We start from the raw sequence: 20,832 nt of genomic DNA on the forward strand, positions 1-20,832 counted from the left end.
CATCAGAGTCTTTTCCAATGAGTCAACTCTTCGCATGAAGTGGCCAAAGTACTGGAGTTTCAGCTTTAGCATCATTCCTTCCAAAGAAATCCCAGGGCTGATCGCCTTCAGAATGGACTGGTTGGATGTCCTTGCAGTCCAAGGGACTCTCAAGAGTCTTGTTAACACCACAGTTCAAAAGCATCAGTTCTTCAGTGCTCAGCTTTCTTCACAGTCCAACTCTCACATCCATATATGACCACAGGAAAAACCATAGCCTTGACTAGACGGACCCTTTGTTGGCAAACTAATATCTCTGCTTTTCAATATGCTATCTAGGTTGGTCATAACTTTCCTCCCAAGGAGTAAGCGTCTTTTAATTTCATGGCTGCAGTCACCATCTGCAGTGATTTTGGAGCCCAAAAAAATTAAGTCTGACACTGTTTCCACTGTTTCCCCATCTATTTCCCATGAAGTGATGTAGTCCACTGAATTAGCTGATTTCTTTTATACATAAGATTTGAGACCAATTCTGCACTGAAGCCAGGTAAGATGCTCTGTTCCGTTCAGGCTAGGCTGCTTCTTTTCTAAAAGAAAAGTGTTGTGTGGGTCCTCATGTCTTCTCAACTTGGCAGTGCTTTTCCTAAATCCTAGATTCTTTGGGGAGCAACACAGTTTGAATGGCAAGCCTTTCAAGGACCAGAGGAAACAACTGCTAAAAAGCTTACCCGGCTTCAAAGTATTTCCTAGATACTGTAACCACCTACATTCAGAGGCTTCTCCAGGGGTCCCGAGCAAACACCCACGTTTGTTTCCCACAGAATGAAGATCTCCCAAGTCAGTTCGTCGTTAATAAAGCTTTTCGTGTATAGCATTTGAGAGCCAGCACACAGGTCGGCTCTGAACTGCTCAAGAGCCAGCAAGTCCATGGTGCTGGACCAGCTGTGGGTGCCAAAGAGGTGGGCAGGGACAGCTCTCCACGCGGACGGCTTTAGAGGTACAGGAACGACGGTTCTATTCATCCACAGGAGAGTCAGTGCCGAACCTGAGACCACACACTCCCCACACCCAGGCCCAGGGCCTGAGAGGCCCCACCAGGTCCTAAAGGCACGGACACTCCAGTCCAGAGGACCAGCCATCACCCCTGCTCGCTGACTTCATGGCTTCAGGGAAAACGCCCTTGGCTTTGTCCTCGGTGAGATGTGATCAACTCCAAAATTCTCAGCAGCTTGGAACGCGACAGTCACGGCACAGCCCTGCACTTTGTGCTTTTGAAACCCGATAATAAACCAACGTGATTTATTGAGCCCTCTGGCTCAATATTAGATTTCTAAGCCAAAGCTCGTAATACACAGTTCCTGGTAAACCAAAAGTCATGGCAGGATGAAGCCAGCCCTCTTATCTCAGTGACTTCCATGCTTAATTAGTGATATCAGTGGGTGGGGCGGAAGCAGCGGGAGACATGATCATTTTTGCAACTTGAGCACTAAAATGAGAGCTAGCCCTCGGTGGTCCGAGGCCGCGGAAGTGATGCCAACAGCGCTCAAGCCAGGTCACACACGAAGGATTCTGCTCGAGCCTGGCAGGGAGCAGCATGTGGTTACAGAGGTGCCCCTCGTGGCTCAGACGGTGAAGAATCTGCCTGCCGGTGCAGGACACTCGAGTTCGATCCCTAGGTCGGGAAGGTCCCCTGGAGGAGGGCATGGCTACCCACTCCAGTACTCTTGCCTGGAGAACCCCATGGACAGAGGAGCCTGGTGGGCTACGGTCCGTGGGATCACAAAGAGTCGGAGACGACCGAGCGACTAACCCTTTCACGCTCAGGACTGTGATGGGTCACGACTCCAGGTGGGCACCAGTCAGCCTCCTGCCGAAAAGGTGGGTTTCCAGCTGCATTCCCCAGGTCACCGGCCAGCTGGACCAACCTGGCACGGGGCACGTTGGCCGAAGGGCCAGGCGGCACTGCCTCCCTCTCAGCCACCCGAAGAAGCTTCTGCCTCCCTCCCAGCACCACTGTGGCTGTTTTTAGTTAGTGGTTAAGGAGTCCTGTCTTTAAGGAAGTTAAAATGCAGAAACCGGAAGTGTAAAAACCTCAAGGAGACGAGACAATGGGACTCTGGTCACCTCCTTGGCCTTCAGGGAACTGTTGAGGGGGCAGGCAGAGGCAGAGACCACGGATGAGAGAAAAGGACAGGCGTGTCCCCAAAGCTGAGCTTCTAACCTGCTCTCTGTGCGGGCGGCGGCGTCACCATCCGCCGTACCCACATGGCCCGGGACCACAGGACACCATCACAGCCACCTGTGTCCCCCTCCCTCCAGCTTCGAATCCCCTTCGGGGTGAGCCCCCCGCTCAGAGCTCAGCCTGGGCTTCTGGGCAGGTCGGCCCGCTCTGTCCCCCTGGGAAAGTGAGCTTTGTTGCTGTTTGGTCACAACATGACAATTCTCACTTGAAAAACTGTGAAAGTGGACAGTTTCTCATATCCAAGAAGAAAATAAAGTGTCAAAGGGAGGCAAGGAAGGGAGACAAGGCTCCTCTAAAGCTTGTTCATGCTCCTACAACATCTGGCTGGGAAGCTCAGGCCCCAGGTGAGTGCAGTTCAGACTCCAAGCTGGTCTGAGGGGCCTTGAGCTCTGGTGAGAAAGTCATTCACTGGACCTCCTCTGACGGCCGGCAAGATGAGAACATTAATTCCTGGTCTTGCTCCAATGTCACTGTTCTTTTCTAGTTCAAAATCCTGACTCACCTAATGCACTTAGAATGTATTGTCTGTAATCATAAGATTAGCCACTTTAAGTGAAGCTCCACTTTCAGCTTGTCTTCAATATGTGGAGGATGATGGGTGAACCCTGATATTCACAAATGCTGGGCTTGAGCAGGGCAAGCTGCTAAGAGTTCCTTTAAAGAGGAAGACTCTTGCGCTAGTCATAGTTAAAGAGCTATAACCAGAATGGTGACTTTTTTTAATCTTCGGTAAAGTGTTAGTCCCTCAGTCATGTCTGACTCCTTGTGACCTTGTATATAGCCCTCTAGGCTCCTCTGTCCATCTCCTCTGGGACTCTCCAGGCAAGAATACACGAGGGGATAGGCATTCCCTTCTTCAGGGGATCTTCCCGACCCAGGGATCAAACCCAGGTCTCCTGAATTGCAGGCTGATTGTTTACCATCTGAGCCACCAGGAAATCTTTGGGAGAAGTGAAAGTCACTCAGTCGAGTCTGACTCTTTGCAACACCATGGACTATACAGTCCATGGAATTCTCCAGGCCAGAATACTGCAATGGGTTCCCTTCTCCAGGGGATATTCCCAACCCAGGGATCGAACCTAGGTCTCCCACATTGCAGGTGGATTCTTTACCAGCTGAGCCACAAGAGAAGCCCAAGAATACTGGAATGGGTAGCCTATCCCTTCTCCAGCAGGTCTTCCTGACCCAGGAATCGAACCAGGGTCTCCTGCATTGCAGGTGAATTCTTTACCAACTGAGCTATCAGGGAAGCCATCTTCGAGAAAACGAGCATCTCGTTTTGAGCTTGTATATTAAATGAAACATAACTAGACCATTTCCACAGCCAAAACCAGAGCAGCAGGCAACATACGGACTCTCCGTGCTCCACTTCTTATCCACCTAGACCTGGGATGGTCCACCCTGAGCACTTCACTGCCTCCAAGAAGCTGAAGGCACCTGTATGTTTCTAAGGAAAAGTCCTATCTTAAGAAGGAAAACACGCAAACAAATCTACAGCGGGCTAGGTGGAGAGAATGAGTTAATCCACACCCCGCCCCATCCCTCCCAGAAAGCGCTCAAGGGCTGGCATGCACCACACGTAGACACGTCTCAGACTTATAGCAAGCTTGGTGGCAGCCAGACAGAACATGTCCATGCCAGACCCTCAGCAGAAATACCAGTGTTTTCTGGTCAATACACTTCCCACATGCTTTCTGCCCAAGAAAAAGCCAAAGCACCTTCATTTCAATAATTGATGTGGACCTGTTTAACTGTTTTGATGTTGGCAACCACCAAAGTTCCAGCTAAACTTAGAAACTCAACTAGGGATGGAAAAATATGTTGGATAAGTTACCAAATGATGCTTTAAAAAACAAACTCATTCTCTAAATTTGAGCCCCATTGGGTACAGGACAGTGGTCCCCAACCAGGGCACAACTGCTGACTTCTGGAGACATTTCTGGCTATCACTGCTGTGGACTGGGGGTGGTCCTGGCTTCCAGGGGGCTAAGGCAGGGATGCTCTAACCACCATACACAGCCCAGCCATGCTCCCCACACCTGGATCCTGCAGGTGCCCACAGTACTACAGCCAGGAAGGAAGCCATGTCTGTTGGGACATGACCCAGACAGTGGATGTCCACAGTCCTGAGACGGTCCATGAGGTGAGTCACCCGAGCCCCCGATTCTGCACCAGCCACAACCAGCAGAGTCAGTGGCACCTGGAACATGATGACCCCTGCCTGGTTTGTGCAGAAAGTCCTTCCAAGCGCAGAAGGTGATGGATGAGGAAACAGGCCCAGAAGGTGAGCATGTGGATCTCCCGTCACTTGGCTACAGACATAGGCCCTCAACCGCTCCCCCTAGCCTGCAGGTCAGAGATGTGTGGGACTCAGAGGCTGGGGTTTTCAGCAGTAGCACAAATGTCCCAGTCACCTGGTGCTGTTGGCAGCATGAACAGGCCTCACCTGCATCCTGGGACAGTCAAGCTAGGCAGCGGGCACTGTCACAGGCAGCCCCATCAAGGACTGCTGCCCAAATGAACTCAGGCAAACTTGAGAGATTTTTGAATTCAGAATTACAGGTGCACAGTCCTCACACCTGCAGTGAGGGATGACTGGATTCAGGGGAATGGTATTGATACTATTTGTGCCCAGGCCCTGGATCAAGGCCAACTGAGAACTCCGGTCTCAAGTGAGCCCTGAGGGGAGGCTGACCCCAAGGACTCCCTTCCACAGGGCTGGAAAGAACAGGCCTCGTTCACCAGAATTGCTCTCCTTTTGGGGTGGGGGAGGGGTGGCATGAGAAGCATGGCATCACTTCCAAAGAGGAGATTTTGGTTCATCTACACCCACCTATTTCTATTTCTTTCTCTATTTTCTCCCAGAATGTAAGGCCCTCAAGTTCTGGTCACTCATAGTGCCGACCCTGAAAGGCAGCACTCAGCTGGACAACGAGACGCCCATAAAGTGATTATTATGAGAATCAGAGTCACCAGTGCAGCTCTGCCCAGGGTTCTCTCTGACTTCTTCCTGACTGAGGAACTGCAGAATGCCCTGGTCCTGTGAAGGGGGTCTGTTCAGACTCAGGAGGCCTTACAGCCCTCCCAAGGGAGGGCAGGATGCTGAGCTCCCAGGGGCCCACCATGCCCTTGCGCCCCCTCACCCAGACCCCGAGAGGTCATGAAGAGCTCAGCCCAAGGGCGACATCAGGAGGACCCCGTTACCCATGAGGAACACGGCTTCTGGGTGTTGAGACCCCTCCAGAGAGACTCCACACATTCTTTGAAGGAAGCCCAGGTGTGTGGAGCCCCAGGCCACCTGATGTACCTCAATTCCTTCATTAAGCAAAGTGCAAAGTCTGGTGGGTGTACGTCTGGATACATCAAAATATCCCCTGAATACAGACACAGCCTCAGGACATGGTGCCAATTAGAAACAAACACACAACGAAAACCGTCAGCCTGAGAAGGGCGACTTCAAGTTGACCAGTTACGGTGTGGGTTCCAGTATCCACACACCCCCTGCCCACCATCCCACAGTCACACCAGACACAGTGCGGCCCCTAGCTGAAGGCAGGGTGTCACTGGCCCTCAGGATTAAGCCCTGCAGACGCGGGATGTTGAGCAGCGTCCCTGGCTCACGAGATGCCCCTCAACCTAGGCGGACCCAAAACCATCTCCAAGGCAACAAAGCCTGGGGGTGAGACACGCCCCCATCACTGCTTTGCCGTGCACACCAGCTCCTGTCCCAGCCCCGCCAGGGACTGAGAAGTGACACAGAGGAAGTGCACTGCCCACAACCCCTTGGGTTCTTCAATGAAGTAACTCAACTGACTTCCCTCACCTCCCGGCAAGGCAGTCTTAAAGATGCCAGGAGGGACGGAACTGCACCCCTCTACCACCCACCAAGGTAGGAAACAAAGAGGCCAGCTGGCCAGGAATCAAAGGCTTCCTGGGGAACATGCTGGAACCGGAAGCTGGAGGACTGTTCATCTCCAGTGAGTCTGAAACAACATTATTACATGTAACAGAAAAGCCAGATCTGAGGGGGCTCTGCCCCCGGGACACATTTAACCGTCAGCCCAGGCTGCGGGGCCCACACTTAAGTTCTAAGGCACGCAACCCCACCCCAAAGCGAAATAAAACAAAAGGTCAGTGGGTATGAGCAGAAACAAAGGAACACTTTGGCAGGACCCGTAGGAGAACCATCCCTTTTAATTTGGCCAGATGCTGTATCTTGGGATCACAGCAATGATTTAAAGTATAGAGCGGCTTCAAATACTAATCTAGGGCTTGCTGTGTTCAGTTCAGTTCAGTTGCTCAGTTGTGTCCGACTCTTTGCGACCCCATGAATCACAGCACGCCAGGCCTCCCTGTCCATCACCAACTCCCAGAGTTCACTCAAAGTCATGTCCATCGAGTCGGTGATGCCATCCAGCCATCTCATCCTCTGTCGTCCCCTTCTCCTCCGGCCCCTAATCCCTCCCAGCATCAGAGTCTTTTCCAATGAGTCAACACTTCGCATGAGGTGGCCAAAGTACTGGAGTTTCAGTTTTAGCATCATTCCTTCCAAAGAACACCCAGGGCTGATCTCCTTTAGAAAAGACTGGTTGGATCTCCAGTGTGTTAGGAGAGCTGAAAAATGGGTGGTGATCTACATGTATTTCAGTGCCATGAGAACACGAGGCAAATGATGAGACATAAGGTTGATGGAATTTTACAGACATAGAAAACTGTTACAATGTAGTGGCAGATAAAACATACAGTACACAAAATATATTTGCTATGATGTTAATAATGTAAATGTTTCCTTCCAGTCTTTAACATACATAATACTAGGAGGAATCAGAATAAAATGCTAACAGTGATTTGGGAAGAATTAAGCAATTTTAAAAAACCATTCTCTAATTTCCATTTTTAAAATTTAAAAACTAATGATAAGCTATTTTTTCTAATAGTTGTTGAAATAAACCATGTGGTCGAAGCTACAGGTTTGCCTTCCCGACAAATACAACTTACTTCTAAGCTGCCAGGACCTCAAAAGCAGGATAATCAACCATCCCTGCTGTTTGCTTTCAGAAGCTCCGTTTTGAAGTCAAGGCATAAACAGACACTAGGGAGGTAGCCTGGGTTTTACATTTATGATGAAAAGTTCAAAGAGGCAGCTTTCTCCCATTTACCTTAATGTCTATTCACATTCAGGCTGCATTTTCAGTGAATATATCTATAGGGATGGGAACTACGAATAAATACAACCAGCTTGAGATCCTTATTCTACTAAGTTGATGTCAAAATGGCATTTTGAGCCCTATTTCATTTATTTATTAGGAGCCCTGCTCCCTAAGACAAATCTCACAGACGTGCATCTAGACTAGGGGGTGTGACCCCAACATCCCCAGCAGGCTCTCCTGGTACCTGGGCTGCCCTGCTGGTACCCTGTGTGCCCGTCACCCCTTGCTTGTGGTCGGCAGCCCCGGGCAGGCATGAGGCCCGCAGAGAAAGTGGGAAGAGACGTGACACTGACCTCATAGATGAAGTACACCTTGGCGCCCACGTATATCCCCATGCGCACGACGGCCCGGACAGCAGCATTCATGCCTGCAGAGGAAGGCAGACAGTCGTTACTGATGAGGCCCTAGTTAACTAACCATGACGGTGGGAAAACTGGGCACCCCTTCGGAAGGCTCCTCTTGTGAACAGTGGTCCCGACGTGAACCCCCAGGACTAGTGAAGGGAGCGGGGACAGGAGTACAGAGACCACTGTGTCACAGGCTGGACTGCAGGGAGCATCACAACGGAGCCGGGATGGTTGTTTTGAATTTCGCTGCAAACACACTCGGGACATGGGCGACCTCAATCTGATATGAATCTGCAGGTGATTCCATCCAATTGCAGAACGACAGAGAGGAGAGATGCTTTCTTATAGGTAGTCAAATTCAAAGAAAACAGGCCTGAAGAGGCCCATTGGTCTGCAGAGGAGAAACTATCACCCACTGCCAGTGTTAACGAATACAATTTTAATCAGTGGCCTTAAACACAAAACAAATCACACAATCCTATTAAAAGAAAGCTCAAGTTAAACCAGTATACTATAAGTAATACCTAACCAAGATAAAATCTAGGCCATTTTTCATATTTCCCCAGAGCCTGAAAGGAAATTAAAAGTGCAAAGTATCCCTGTATAAAACTGCTACACTCCATTTGGATGGCATCATCGACTCAATGGACATGAGTTTGAGCAAACTACGGGAGATGGTGAAGGACAGGGAAGCCTGGTGTGCTGCAGTCCATGGGGTCACAGAGTCAGACACGACTTAGCAACTGAACAACAGAACCACATTCTGCTTTCCACTGAAGCCCCGTTTCTGGGCAGCCATCTGTGAAATGGACCATAATCTAGACCTACGTGAACAGGTCAGGATTTCGTGTCTCATCACCCCAGGTGATGAGTGAAGCCATCAGGAGGACAGTGAGAAGGGAGGACCATTCCTCTCTGAAAGGAGGGAACCCTGAGTCTCAGAAAACTCATATCCCCTGGGCCCCTGAAGGTTTCAATCTGAATCCTTCGTAAATTTAAATTTCAGAGTCAAACATCAGGACTAAAGGTGTTGGAGAAGGTGGCCCATAGAGTAAGCGGTGCTGTAGGTAAACAAAGCAACAAGTGAAGGCAGCTGGGGTCCCAGGGATACGCTCCACAGACAAGGAGACTAAGTTTGTATGTATTTGGAGGGTAAACTGGCTCAGAAGACGATTACAAATTTTCAGACTTCTTGAACCAGGTCTGGAAATGTGGAATAAGACTGCTGCCTCTGAAAGGTGACCATTTTGAAAGGTTACCAGGTTCATGGAGCTGAAACCGCTGGAAATAAATCCACGTTAAACAAATACATGCATGTTAAACAAATAAATGCATGTTAAATAAATAAATGCACATTAAATAAATAAATGCACGCTAAATGTGGCTGCCCCACTGCTCCCGGCTGGGCGCTCACACCCGCCCATCTCACCAGCATCAGGCCTCGACCCCACAGACAAGCGCGCCTCCTTGTTCCCTCCCCACAGACCCTGTGATTCCAGAACTTCATTCTGTGGCCCTGGAATCGAGCCTGACCGCCAAATGCTGGGGCCCCGCCAGCCCTTCACTGGGACGCCAGCACGAATGACACGGACTCCTGCCCACCCCCCCAGTGCCATCACTTCTGAAGACCTCTTGATGCTGGTGGCGGGGGTTCTAAAGGCAGGAATAAAGAGGACATGGGAGATTTTAAAACATGCAAGGAGACAGGGCAGGAGGAATGGCAAGCGGGAGACCGTCAGAGGTGACCCTAGGGGCCCCCAAGTGAAATAAACACAAGCTGGGGTGACCCCTGCCCGAGAGGCTGGACCACCTTCATGCTAGCCCCGCCCCGAGGGGCTGACCCGGGATCACCTGGGAACCCGACCTGTCCCCTCAGCCTGCAACAGGCCCCGTGGGGCAGGGTCTGGGGAAGGTCCTGAGCACCCATTTCTAGCAAGCTCCTGGGAGAGGAAGCCCTGGCGTCTGAGAGGCTCAGTGCCCAGCCCCCAGGGCTTTTATTCGAGGGCAGTTAATCTGCTGCAAGGCGGGCTTTTCTCAGCAGCCCCCGTGGCCCCTTCTGACTGGGCCCTGAGCGGAGCCATGCTGCCTGGGGCTCAGTGATGACCAGGGCTGAGTGCTCTGCACACCTGGGCGGGTGTGCCCACCATGCCTTAGGGACCTGGTCCTCCTGGGAGCCCAGGGAGGGAGTTAGCCCCTGAGTGAACATATTAATAGCCAAGGGAACAAAGCGAGTAAAAGGCAAAGCTGGGGTGTAAGCCCTACTCTTCCCCTTATTGTAACTTAAAAACCATTGTACTGATAACTGCTTCTAGAAGGAAGGAAACTTAGAGGAAAAAACGCCCATTGGGCCCGGTTTCTTGTGTAAATGTTTGTGGAGAGGCCAACTGTCCGCTTGAACTTGGGGCCCACAGGGCAGAGCTGCTACCTGGCACTGGCCCCAAAGGTGGGTGCCTTCCAGAAAGTGTCCAAAGGACAGAAGCAGAAGGCAACAGGAAAGGCCAGTTTCCACCGGCCGTCTCTGTGACACACGAGTGGGGTCCAGGCTGGGTTTGCTGTCTGAGGTCTCCTGGGTGAGCAGCCCCAGGTTCCAGGGCACTCCAACAGCTGTTTTTAGTAAACCTTCAGACACAGTCAGTTTCCTTCCTTTTCCTTTTGGTTTTGTTTTGGCAGCCAGGCCCCATAATTCAAACAGCCTCCATAACTGTTTCCATGGGAACCATCATCCTGCTACCAAGAAAGTGCCTTAGTCTTTGGAGAGTAACCTCTTCATCCCTCGCAAAAATTAGAACCCTGGTCCTCAGGGAATGACTGGACTTGTTACAGGAACCAAAAATAAACCTTGAAAAACCCAGGGAGCAGCTAAGAGGGAAATGTGAGCAAATTAGGTGTGATAGAAAGAAGGGATTGTTAGACTGTCTTCCTGCCGTGACAGATCCTCAAGTAGCTTACTAAAAGCATGGTGCATGTAAGACAGTCATTAGGATAACTTCTTTCTGATTGGGGAGGCCAGTGACCTCTAAGGGAGGCTTCTAAGATTCTGTTCTGATAAAATTTAAACTTCGAGCAATTTGTAAGAAATGAGGATTGTGTTGCTTCTAATAAAGTAATTGGGGCTGTTTTATTTCCCCATGGTCTGAAAAGCCTAATAAACATCCTTGCTCGGCCCTTTTGGACCATGTTGAGCCGTTTCCCCTGCATATTTCTCAGGGCCTACAACCACTCCCTGACTAACTTCAACATTTAAATTCTCTTTTGAAAAATAAGATGCAGTGCTTAATCTTACTGGCTTCTCCCTGATACCACGGGGTTTTCACCTTTGTACCAAAGGGAGGACGTCAGCACAGGTCAGAAAACAAACTTAAAATGAAGTTTATCTTGCTTTTGCTACTACAGCCCTCCACAAAGCTTCCCTGTTTTAGTAAATCAGGTGTGGGAAGGACAAACAGTCCTCAGAAGGCATCCCTGTGACCAATTACCAACCTCGCCTTCTCAGCACCCTGCCATGTCCAATCACCAAGCCCTGTGTCAGACACCAGTGAGACCAATCCCTGAGGGGTGTCGACTGTCTGTCCATCCAGGACACCTGAATGGGTGTTTCTCTCTGCCGGCACTGCTGGGCAATCCACTGACACCATGGTGGACCTGCTAGCCTAGTGGGCTTCCCCCGTGGCTCAGCAGTAAAGAATCTGCCTACAATGCAGGAGCTGCAGGAGACACCGGTTCGATCCCTGGGTCAGGAAGATCCCCTGAAGGCGGGCATGGCAACCCACTCCAGTACTTGACTGGAGAATCCCATGGACAAAGGAGCCTGGCGGGCTACAGTCTACGGAGTCACAAAGAGTCAGACATGACTGAAGTGACTTAGCACGCACGTGGTAGCCTAGTGGTTAGGATCCCAGGTTTTCACTGTGCAGGACCTGGGTTCAATCCCAGGTTGAACTGAGACCCCACAAGCCATGTGGCAAGGCACCAAAAAAAAAAAAAGTGCATTTGATTAGTGAAGGCTTAATTCATCAAAATGACTTCATGAGAAAAGACAGCCAGAAGACAGACTAGTCACCTCCATCTTGCAGAAGGAAGCAGTCCATTCTAGGTGAGGTTCCAGGAGGGAGATTCAGCAAACATCTGGGTACCTGCCAGGTGCCCCCAGCACTGCACCCTGGTGAATGGACACACGTCCTGGACCACCGCTTCCCACTAAAACCACGTGGCCCAGCCAGCTCATCTCAGAGCCCACTTGCTCGTGTGTGAAACATATGAGTTACTGCATGGAAACATTGGTGGCTACTGCTAAGCAAATGATCACTAAATGTTAGTTACTCTTTTTTTAATTTTATTGGAGTATAGTTGACTTACAGTGTTTCATTTCAGGTGCACAGCAAAGTGATTCAGTTACACATATACATATATCCACTCCTTTTCAGACTTTGTTTCCTTAAAGATTAGTACAGAATATTGAGTAGAGTTCCCTGTGCTATAGAGCAGGTTCTTGTTGGTCATCTATTTTATATATAGTACTGTGTGTATGTTAATCCCAAACTCCTAATTTATTACCCGCCCCCCTCGTTTCCCCTTTGGGCACCATAAATTTGTTTTTGAAATCTGTGGGTCTGTTTCTGTTTTGTAAATAAGTTCATTTATGTATTTTTTTTTAAATCAGATTCCACACAAGTAATATTGTGTATTTGTCTTTCTCTGTCTGACTTGTTCAGTCACAAAGCCGTGCTTAGTATGATAATCTCCAGGTCCATCTGTTGCGCTGCAAATGGCATTATTTTGTTCTTTTTTTTATGGCTAACCCTTCCTATTAGCAGAAAGGCTTATACAGACTCCATCTACATGTTGTTGTTGTTCAGTCACTGAGTCCTTTCCAACTCTTTTCCACTCCATGGACTGCAGCACACAGGCTTCCTGTCCTTCAGTATCTCAGAGATTGCTCACACTCATGTCCACTGAGTCAGTGATGACATCCAACCATCTCATCCTGCCGCTCTCTTCTCCTCCTGCCCTCAATCTTTCCCAGCATCAGGGTCTTTTCCAATGAGTCAGCTCTTCGCATCAGGTGGCCAAAGTACTGGAGTTTCAGCTTCAGCATCAGTCCTTCCAATACATATTCAGGGTTGATTTGCATCAGCTTTCTGTAAACACTGGCTTACTTTGCTATAGGTCAAAAAGGACTCAGTTTTTCTGTTCAGTCTACCCTGTAGGTCCATTTCTCTACACTTTGATCTGTACCGGGCCCTCCAGAAGCCCTCAATTTGAGTCTAAGGCAAGGAGCATTTTCGGCATATGACACAGTCTTGCTTTGGGGGTGGGTACCTTGTTAAGGTAAGTCTGTGCACTGGCCTGAAACTTATTGTAGGTTAAAGTGAAAACCAGCTGAAATTTACAGACATTCCTTGTGATAATGAAAGCAATCCAAAGAATGAAAATAATAATTAGCCTTAGTCTTCCTCTGTGGCCAGGGCTGGGGGAGTCAGGAATATAGCTGGAGTATTTTCGTTTTGTTGAACAATCATATAATATAAATTCCATTGGAAATAAGCGCTTCACACTTTAGTCTCAGGTGTGACGTCAATTTAGCCACCCAGATGCTATGATTGTACACACGTATTTTATGTTCTACTTGCAAAGCTGCTTAAAAATCATCTGCATCATCTATATAATATCTTCTTTCTCTTTTGACTGGTAAGTAGGGCAGTTTGTCTCATGTTTAAGTATCTATCTGAAATTTTAGGTTATTTCCTTTAGATGATTACAGTTTACTTCTTCATTAATTTCATGAGGAAATCATTAAAACATTTTATACCAATTAAGCAGTTTATATATTTTAGTAAGAGAAATTTCACACAGTGATCCTATCTTCCAATGTACTTTGTTAAAGCACAGTCTTAAACTCCATTTGAGTCTTTAAAAATTTTTAACTTCTTTTGCTTCTAATCTGAGGGAAATTTTTTTTCAAATACTTCTTTATAATTTGAGGGAAAATATTTTTACTTGTGGCAAATTAATTACTTCTTCCTAATCTGCAAAATAGAAAGAAAAATGCCACTTGCCTTACTAATGAAAAGTTTGGTGTTATGAAAAAAAAAATCACCTGTGTAATTTTCAGCAAACTTGGCTTCTGAGTATTAATTAGATGTTACAACCTTAAGAGCAGGGCTTACTGGAAAACATTTGGGATTGAGGCTGAACTTGGTTTAAATCCTTCCAAGGGCCACCTAAGAGCCTGTCACCTTAACAAGGTTACTTCTCTCCCCACCTCCAAAACCAAGACGGTAATCAGGCCAGGAGATGAAAACCACAAAGCTCCTAGGACATGAACTGTGCCCAGGAACCAGCAGCTGTAGCCTTCTCCACATGGAATTTTATCTTTGTTTCACATCTGAGTAGAAAACTATCCTGAAACTAAGACTTGTGGTTATTCTCCTTGGTCTTTAGCTGTGAGCAAACCTCTCTTATCTTAGGGAAAATCAAGTATGGATATCACACAGAGTCAAGACAAAATGGCAGAGCATGGAGGAGTAAAATCATCTCTAGGAATCACCTCCTCAAGGAGTTTAGGTCCCCTGCTGCGGAGACCAGCCCCCTGGTGCACGTAGCGAGGCGAGCTTTCTCAGAAGGAAATGCATGCCCCTGTTCAGTCAGGTCCCAGATAGGATCGAACAGGAGGTGGCACTTGGCATGAAGTCCAAGAAGAAACAGATAACAGTCTCAGCAGGAGGTGGCACTTGGCATGAAGTCCAAGAAGAAACAGATAACAGTCTCAGCTCTCCCCAAGGGAAGATGCCCAAACGCCGGGCCACCAGGGGCTCTCCAGCAGGGACCACCCAGAGCAGCTGGTTCAGGGCATCAGGACAACTCCCATCAACCTGACCATACATCTACCAAGCCGTCTGACGTTGTCATATAATTCTGATTCTCAAAGTATGCTTTTCACTGAGAAGAGGTGTGGACTTACTGACCTCTATTATTCATAACTGCTCACAGGTGACAGAGATAAGTAGCAGGTAAGTAGCAGAGAAAATGCTGATTCTGTCTATTGCGTCATCACCTCAACTGCCTTTACACCAGCTACCAGGTAGCTGAGCAAATTTATGGAAAAGGATTCAAGTGAATGACCTACTTTTTTTTTTTTTTAACAGACACAGCACCTTAATTCTAAATGACTTTGCAACTCTGACCTTGAAAGCTGGAGGATTAAGAGACCAGTTTCTTTTTCTGTGCCAGCATTTTATTCTTTTTCCAAGCCCACGTTAAGAGTCACTCAGGATGCTTCCTAACTTGGGTAGCCCACGTCTCGAGACGCAGGTGCTTTTTGAAGCGCGTTGACCGGGAAGCCCCTCTTAGCTCAGCATCGACCAATCCAGCACATCAGGTAAGTAACGTGGGATCTGTCATCAATTTCACTCTGCCATTTCCCCGCCCCCAGTCTTCACTGTATCACGTTTTCTCTCTTCACTGGGGCCACTTTACTAGAATACCAAATTAGACCAGCCTGTTCGGGCTCAGCGGACTTGTGGGGCGGGGGCGGTGACAGATAAGGCGTGCACCACCTTCAACAGGACAGGGAGGGGCTCTCCAGGGACCCAGGGTCCCCTGGCCTCCTGCCGGCCGTGCGCTGGGTGTCCGGGGTCTGGGGCGCGGGGCGCACGGGCGGCGACGGGCCCGGCATCACGTACGCGCGCGGGGCAGGCGGGGCTGCGGCCACAGCTCCCCACCTGCAGCCCCCGCTCCCGGCCCGCCCCTCTCAAGGGCGAAGAGAAGGTCACCAGCAGCGTGGGCGGAGGCTAGGGCGCGAGCCAGCCGCTTAAGCATCCCTGCACCGCGTATGGTGAGATGAGGTGAGAACGAGGCATCGGGGCCTTTCAGCTCATCTGGACAGGAGGAAGGGGGTAAAAGAAACGCCAGAAGCTGGCGTGGGAGGCGTCTCTGGCCTGCAGTCCTCTAGGTTCCGAACGCATGGGCAGCGCCCCGCTCCTTTCTAGCGGTTGGCTCGCCCCACCAGGGAATCTAAGAGGATCAGGAATCCCCGGGCCCCCACGTGCGCCCGGCGCTAGGGGCCCAGCCGTGTCATCTCCGCTTCGGTTGTCCGCGGGCCCCAACCTTGGGGCCCCATTTTCCCCGAGACCAGCTTCCAGGCTCGCGGGTCGAGGGCGGCGCCCGAGTCCGCGCTCCCGGAGCTGGCGACACCCCGGAGTCCCCGCTTCCTGGTCCTTCCCATCCAGGGGAGGCCGGCGGGGAGGGCCTAGCGACCCGCTTCGGTTTTCGGTTTAGTGACGAGCCGGAAGGAGACAGGAGATGAGGGCGGCGGAAAACCGTTTTTAAAATCTCCCAGCGGAAACGCGAGGCGGTGCCGGGCGGCCCGGCTACCCGGGCGGGGATCCCGTGCGTTCGCTGCCGCGCGCCGCGGGACGGCAGCGGGGACCCCGCCCGCGCCGCGCGGGGGTAGCGGGGCTGCAGACGCGTCGCGGGGACGCACCGGTGTGAGGAGTCTGGGACCGAGCCACGGCGGCCGCAGCGGCATCGGAAGTGGCCGCGCTGTAGCCAAGCCCTGGAGGGGCGTCCGGCTTCATCCCGCCTCGCGGAAGCGGAGGGACCTCGGAACTAAGTCCAGGCGACCCTGTCGCCAGTCGTAATTTAGGAAATAAACGTGGAGGTGGAAAACTGACCTTCCGGGTAAGGGACCCCCGCGCCCTCCGAGCGGGTCCCGCAGTGGCTCCTTCCGAGGCTGCACCGGCTCCCGCCCCGGGAATGCACCTCCGAGGTTCCTGGGCGCCGGGCTTCTCCCCACCGTCACTTACCCCTGGTACCCCTCTCCTCCTTGCTCCTCTCGGGCCCCCCATCCCTTCTGCCTGGTACCTTATCCTTTCTCTGGCGTCCCTTCTCCCCGGCACCCCCATCCTTTCTCCCCGGCACCCCCCCTCATTGGTCCCCTCCCTGAGACCCCGCCCGGGACCAGGGACCCGGTGGCGCACCTTGGGCATCCCCGCCGCTGGTCAGCACGCCGATGGCTCTGCCGGCCCCGGAGAGTTGCTCCAGGAATTTTCGGAGGGAGCCCTTGGGGGTCTGGGGGCTGTCGTGGCCGTCCATCGTGAACAGGCCGGAGACCGCGCTCTGGAGGGCGCTCAGTAGGCACTGAGCCCCGCCCGCGCCGCCGCCACGGGAACCGCCGGCCACGCCCGCGCGCCGCGCGCCAATGGGCGGCCTGGGGCGGGCGCGGGGACGCGGGGGAGATGGCGCGGGCGGGGCTGGGGGCGCCGGATTGAGGGGAGCTCCCGGGGCAGGGGAGCCTGGTCGGCAGGAAGGACCACTCCGGGGTGAGCCACATGGTTGGGGGGCGCGGTGTGCATCGCAGATGGGAGGAGCTTTACGAGCCGGAAGCACCTCGGAGGGAGGGGACACCCCGCAGGTGGGAGGGGACAGCCCCATAGGTGGGCGGAGCATCCCTGGTAGGCCGCGGGGAGGGCACCGCCGGAGTGTAGGCCACGGAGGTCGGGGGGACGGGGAGGGGGCGTCCCGGCGACTGGAAGGTGCTGGGGGCAAGGCGGAACTATAGGTGGGCGGGGTCACCGTAGTCGCAGGAACGCGGGAGGTGGGCTAGAGCATCCCGCGCGGGGAGCCCAGGAGGCGGGGTTGGGGTGCGGGGATGCCGCACGTGGGGCGCCGGGTCACTGGCGGTTGGGGGGCCCGAACCGTCGCCGAGGCGCGCGCCCGTTCCCGCAGGGTTCCTGCCCGGGTGGCTCTCGGGGCCCGGGCGCCCCAGCCTTTCCTCTGGCCTGCGGACCGTCGAGTCGGTGGGCGTCGCCTGCGGGCGAGGACGAAGCGCCGGTTCCGTCCCCACAGGGGCTCTGGCCGCACGACAAGGAGGCGGACTGGGGTCGTGGAGGACACGCGGGGACTCTGGGCGACCGCTGGCGCCGGGCTGGGCGCTGGAAGGGAAGGGGCGGGGGAAGGGCAGGAAGGTCCTGGCGAGGCGATAAGACCCTGGAAGCCGCGGTATTCGGGGTCGCCGGCCGGATGTTCGCTGCCCTGCCGGGCGGGCACTCCCGGACCGAGGCGCTAGTGTCTGGTCTGCTGGGTGATGAATGAACAGGGAGCTTGGTCCCCGTCGGTTCCTGCCGCGGGTGCAGACGGATGCGCAGTCTTTCGGAGCGCACAGCGCTGAGCTTGGGGTACGGTCACCCCTAGAAAAGAGTTTCATAAGCGGCCGCATCATCAGTCCCTTGTGGGGACCGCACAGGATCCCCTTACTACTTGCGCAGCAGATGTGCGTCGAGTGGACACAGGGAAAAGAGGTTAAGTCAAGGCCGTCCCGTACACCCTGAGCAGCCTGACAGTGGTTTGCTCCTGGCTGCCCTGGACAGAAGGCAATGGCAACCCACTCCAGTATTCTTGCCTGGAAAATCCCATGGATGGAGGAGCCTGGCAGGCTGCAGTCCATGGGGTCCTGAAGAGTCAGACACAACTGAGCGACTTCACTTTCACTTTCACGTTTCACTTTCATGCATTGAAGAAGGAAATGGCAACCCACTCCAGTGTTCTTGCCTGGAGAATCCTAGGGATGGGGGAGCCTGGTGGGCTGCCGTCTATGGGGTTGCACAGAGTCGGACACGACTGAAGTGACTTAGTGGTAGTAGTAGTAGCCCTGGACAGAGCGGTGTGTGCGCTCACTTCTATCTGGCACTTGCCTTATCCTCCTGTCCTCTCTCTGAGCATCACAATTTTTTTGCAGAAAAGATACAAACACCTGACATGAACAAGGCCAGACTTCTGATCTCTACCCTGGACCAGAAGTGATGGAGCATCTTCTAAACCCCTCGTGGTCATTTGAATCACCTGGCCTGGTTTTTCCCGCTCCACCAGAACCACAGAAGCCCAGTTTCTGGGAATGCTGCCTGGAAAAATGTATTTTCAACAAGTCGAAGCACATTCTGATGACTGCGGAGTCTGAGCGCACCTGCTCCACAGAGTGAAACTGAGCAGCGATGCTGAGAAGATACTGGGCATCGGGAGACTGCCCTTCACTGTCCTGGCCCGGAGAGCAGAGCCAGGTTCCTGTTTGTGCTCCAGAATCATCCATCCCTTTCTGGAGCATTCTGCACTTTGAATTTTAGCCCCAAAGTCTTTATATTCTTATAAGTTTGACATTTTTGTAATTTAGAGGATTGGCCATTTGTCATTGAGTTGTCTGTAATGTACTGAGTTGGCCAGTTTGTAAGATGGTATGGAAAAACCTGAATGAACTTTTTGGCCAACCCAGTAAAAAATAATAGATACAAACTAAGAGTCCAAACAATGGGTTAAGTACATTTTGATGCAAATATACACATAGCCTTCTATTGCTGGTATGATTATGAAGACAAATGTCCATTTACATGGAAGTGTATTTAGGATATGTTAATAAATGAAGGAGAGTCAGAAATACCATTAAGCTGTGTGTATGCATGTGCACACACACATATGTAAATTTAGATATTTTATTTTCCTTTCTTCTGCTTATTATGGGACTTCCCACACTGTGCAGTGGTAAAGAACCCCTCTGCCAACGCAGGAGACATAAGAGACTCTAGTTCCATCCCTGGGTTGGGAAGATCCCCTGGAGAAGGGCATGGCACCCTCTCCAGTATTTTTGCCTGGAGAATCCCACAGACAGGAGTCTGGTGGGCTGCAGTCCATAGGGTTGCAAAGAGTCAGACATGACTGAAGCAATTTAGCATGCACAGAGTCTATGGAAAGACACAGCCATCTCTCCCTTCTTTTTCTTTTGCATTGTGTTTATTTTAGTATTTCTTCAGCTGGTGGTGGGTTTTTTGTTGTTGTTTGGCCTTAGAAGTGGCTTCTCTGATACAAGAGGGAGAGTCACATGCCATGTTGAGGTCACAGCTTACCTCCAATGTGTTGGTTCTCCACTGCTGCCTAAAAAATTCCCCCGAGCTTCTGTGGCTTATATGACCACTTATATCACAGGTTTATCATCCCAGAGAGGGCGTGCAGGCGGGTTTTGCCAGGCCCACTGCTTAAGGTCTCAGAGGCTGCAGAGGTGTCCCCGGGCTCCCGATTCTCCTCTGATCCCTCATCTTAGCAACTCCCTTCTGTCCCAGCCCCTGAGCCAATTTCGAGCTAATCTACAACCACAGCTCCACCACCATCTGCCATTTTCCTGGTGCCTCATCTTCTCGCCCCTTCTCCCCTAGACTTTGCTTAACAAGGATATGCCGCCTTCAACCCCTGTCCCTCCCCCGCCCTACAGTTGTCTTTCAGTGTCCTTGTCCAAACTTAAAAATAATTCTGCTTTATGTCCAACAGATAAACTTTAAATTATATATAAAACAGTTGGATGCTTTCCAAGACCTTGACGCAGAACCTTGTTGTCCTGGACCAATTAGAGTCAATATCCAGACACTGGGGAAAAAAAATGGAAAGAAAGCCAGACTCATTATTTCTGCAGAGTGTGTGGCCATTAAGAGTTTAACCCCTCCAGGAAATGTCACTGGTGATGTGAACTGGACCCTCTCAGAGAACAACTATTTCCTTCTCCATGCGGTGTTGAAAGCTGGTTCACGGAGACTTCCTCATACTTCCAACACTTTTCCTGCAATAGGAAAGCACAGGTTCTGATAAGGCGGAATAAACTGATCTTCGTAATTGTAAATGCTGAGTTACTTCAGGAAACAGAGGAAAGGAGAGATGGATGGTTCTTTTGAAAAATAAGTTACATAGGGATTTCCCAGTTAGGAAAGCAAATTATGATTTTGGCAGTGTTGCCATGTGATGGTTAATTTTATGTGTTAACTTGGCCGGATCATCGGGTGCCCAGGTAGTTGGCAAAACATTGTGTCTGAATGTAAGTGTGAAGATCTTTCCAATGAGATTAACATTTGAATCTTTCCAATGAGATTAACATTTGAATAAGTGAACTGAGTTAATCGATCCCCTCTGCATGTGGGGGTGGAGGAGGGCCTCAGCCTGCCCATCGAGGATCTGAGTAAAGGTGAGCTTGTGGTCTTTCTCTCTCCCTAGATGTTATCAGATGTTATCAGATATACAAGTC

At 51.2% G+C, this 20,832-nt stretch overlaps 1 protein-coding gene across 2 annotated transcripts in view; it reads right to left on the reverse strand.

Moving 5' to 3' along the window:
* Window positions 1-17,092, reverse strand: part of PFKP (phosphofructokinase, platelet) — a 53,683-nt gene extending 36,591 nt beyond the window's left edge. Inside the window, exons 1-2 of one of the 2 annotated variants that reach the window (XM_070381216.1) lie at window positions 16,757-17,092; window positions 7,725-7,798 (exon numbers count right to left, since the gene is read on the reverse strand). In XM_070381216.1, the coding sequence (XP_070237317.1) occupies window positions 7,725-7,798; window positions 16,757-16,871 (189 nt within the window). In that variant the 5' untranslated portion in view covers window positions 16,872-17,092. The remainder of the gene's footprint in view (window positions 1-7,724; window positions 7,799-16,756) is intronic. The other variant, XM_070381215.1, reaches the window with a different exon arrangement.
* Between the last annotated feature and the right edge of the window lie 3,740 nt (window positions 17,093-20,832).

The sequence above is a fragment of the Bos mutus genome, chromosome 13 (genome assembly GCF_027580195.1).
Source record: "Bos mutus isolate GX-2022 chromosome 13, NWIPB_WYAK_1.1, whole genome shotgun sequence".
NCBI lineage: Eukaryota > Metazoa > Chordata > Mammalia > Artiodactyla > Bovidae > Bos > Bos mutus.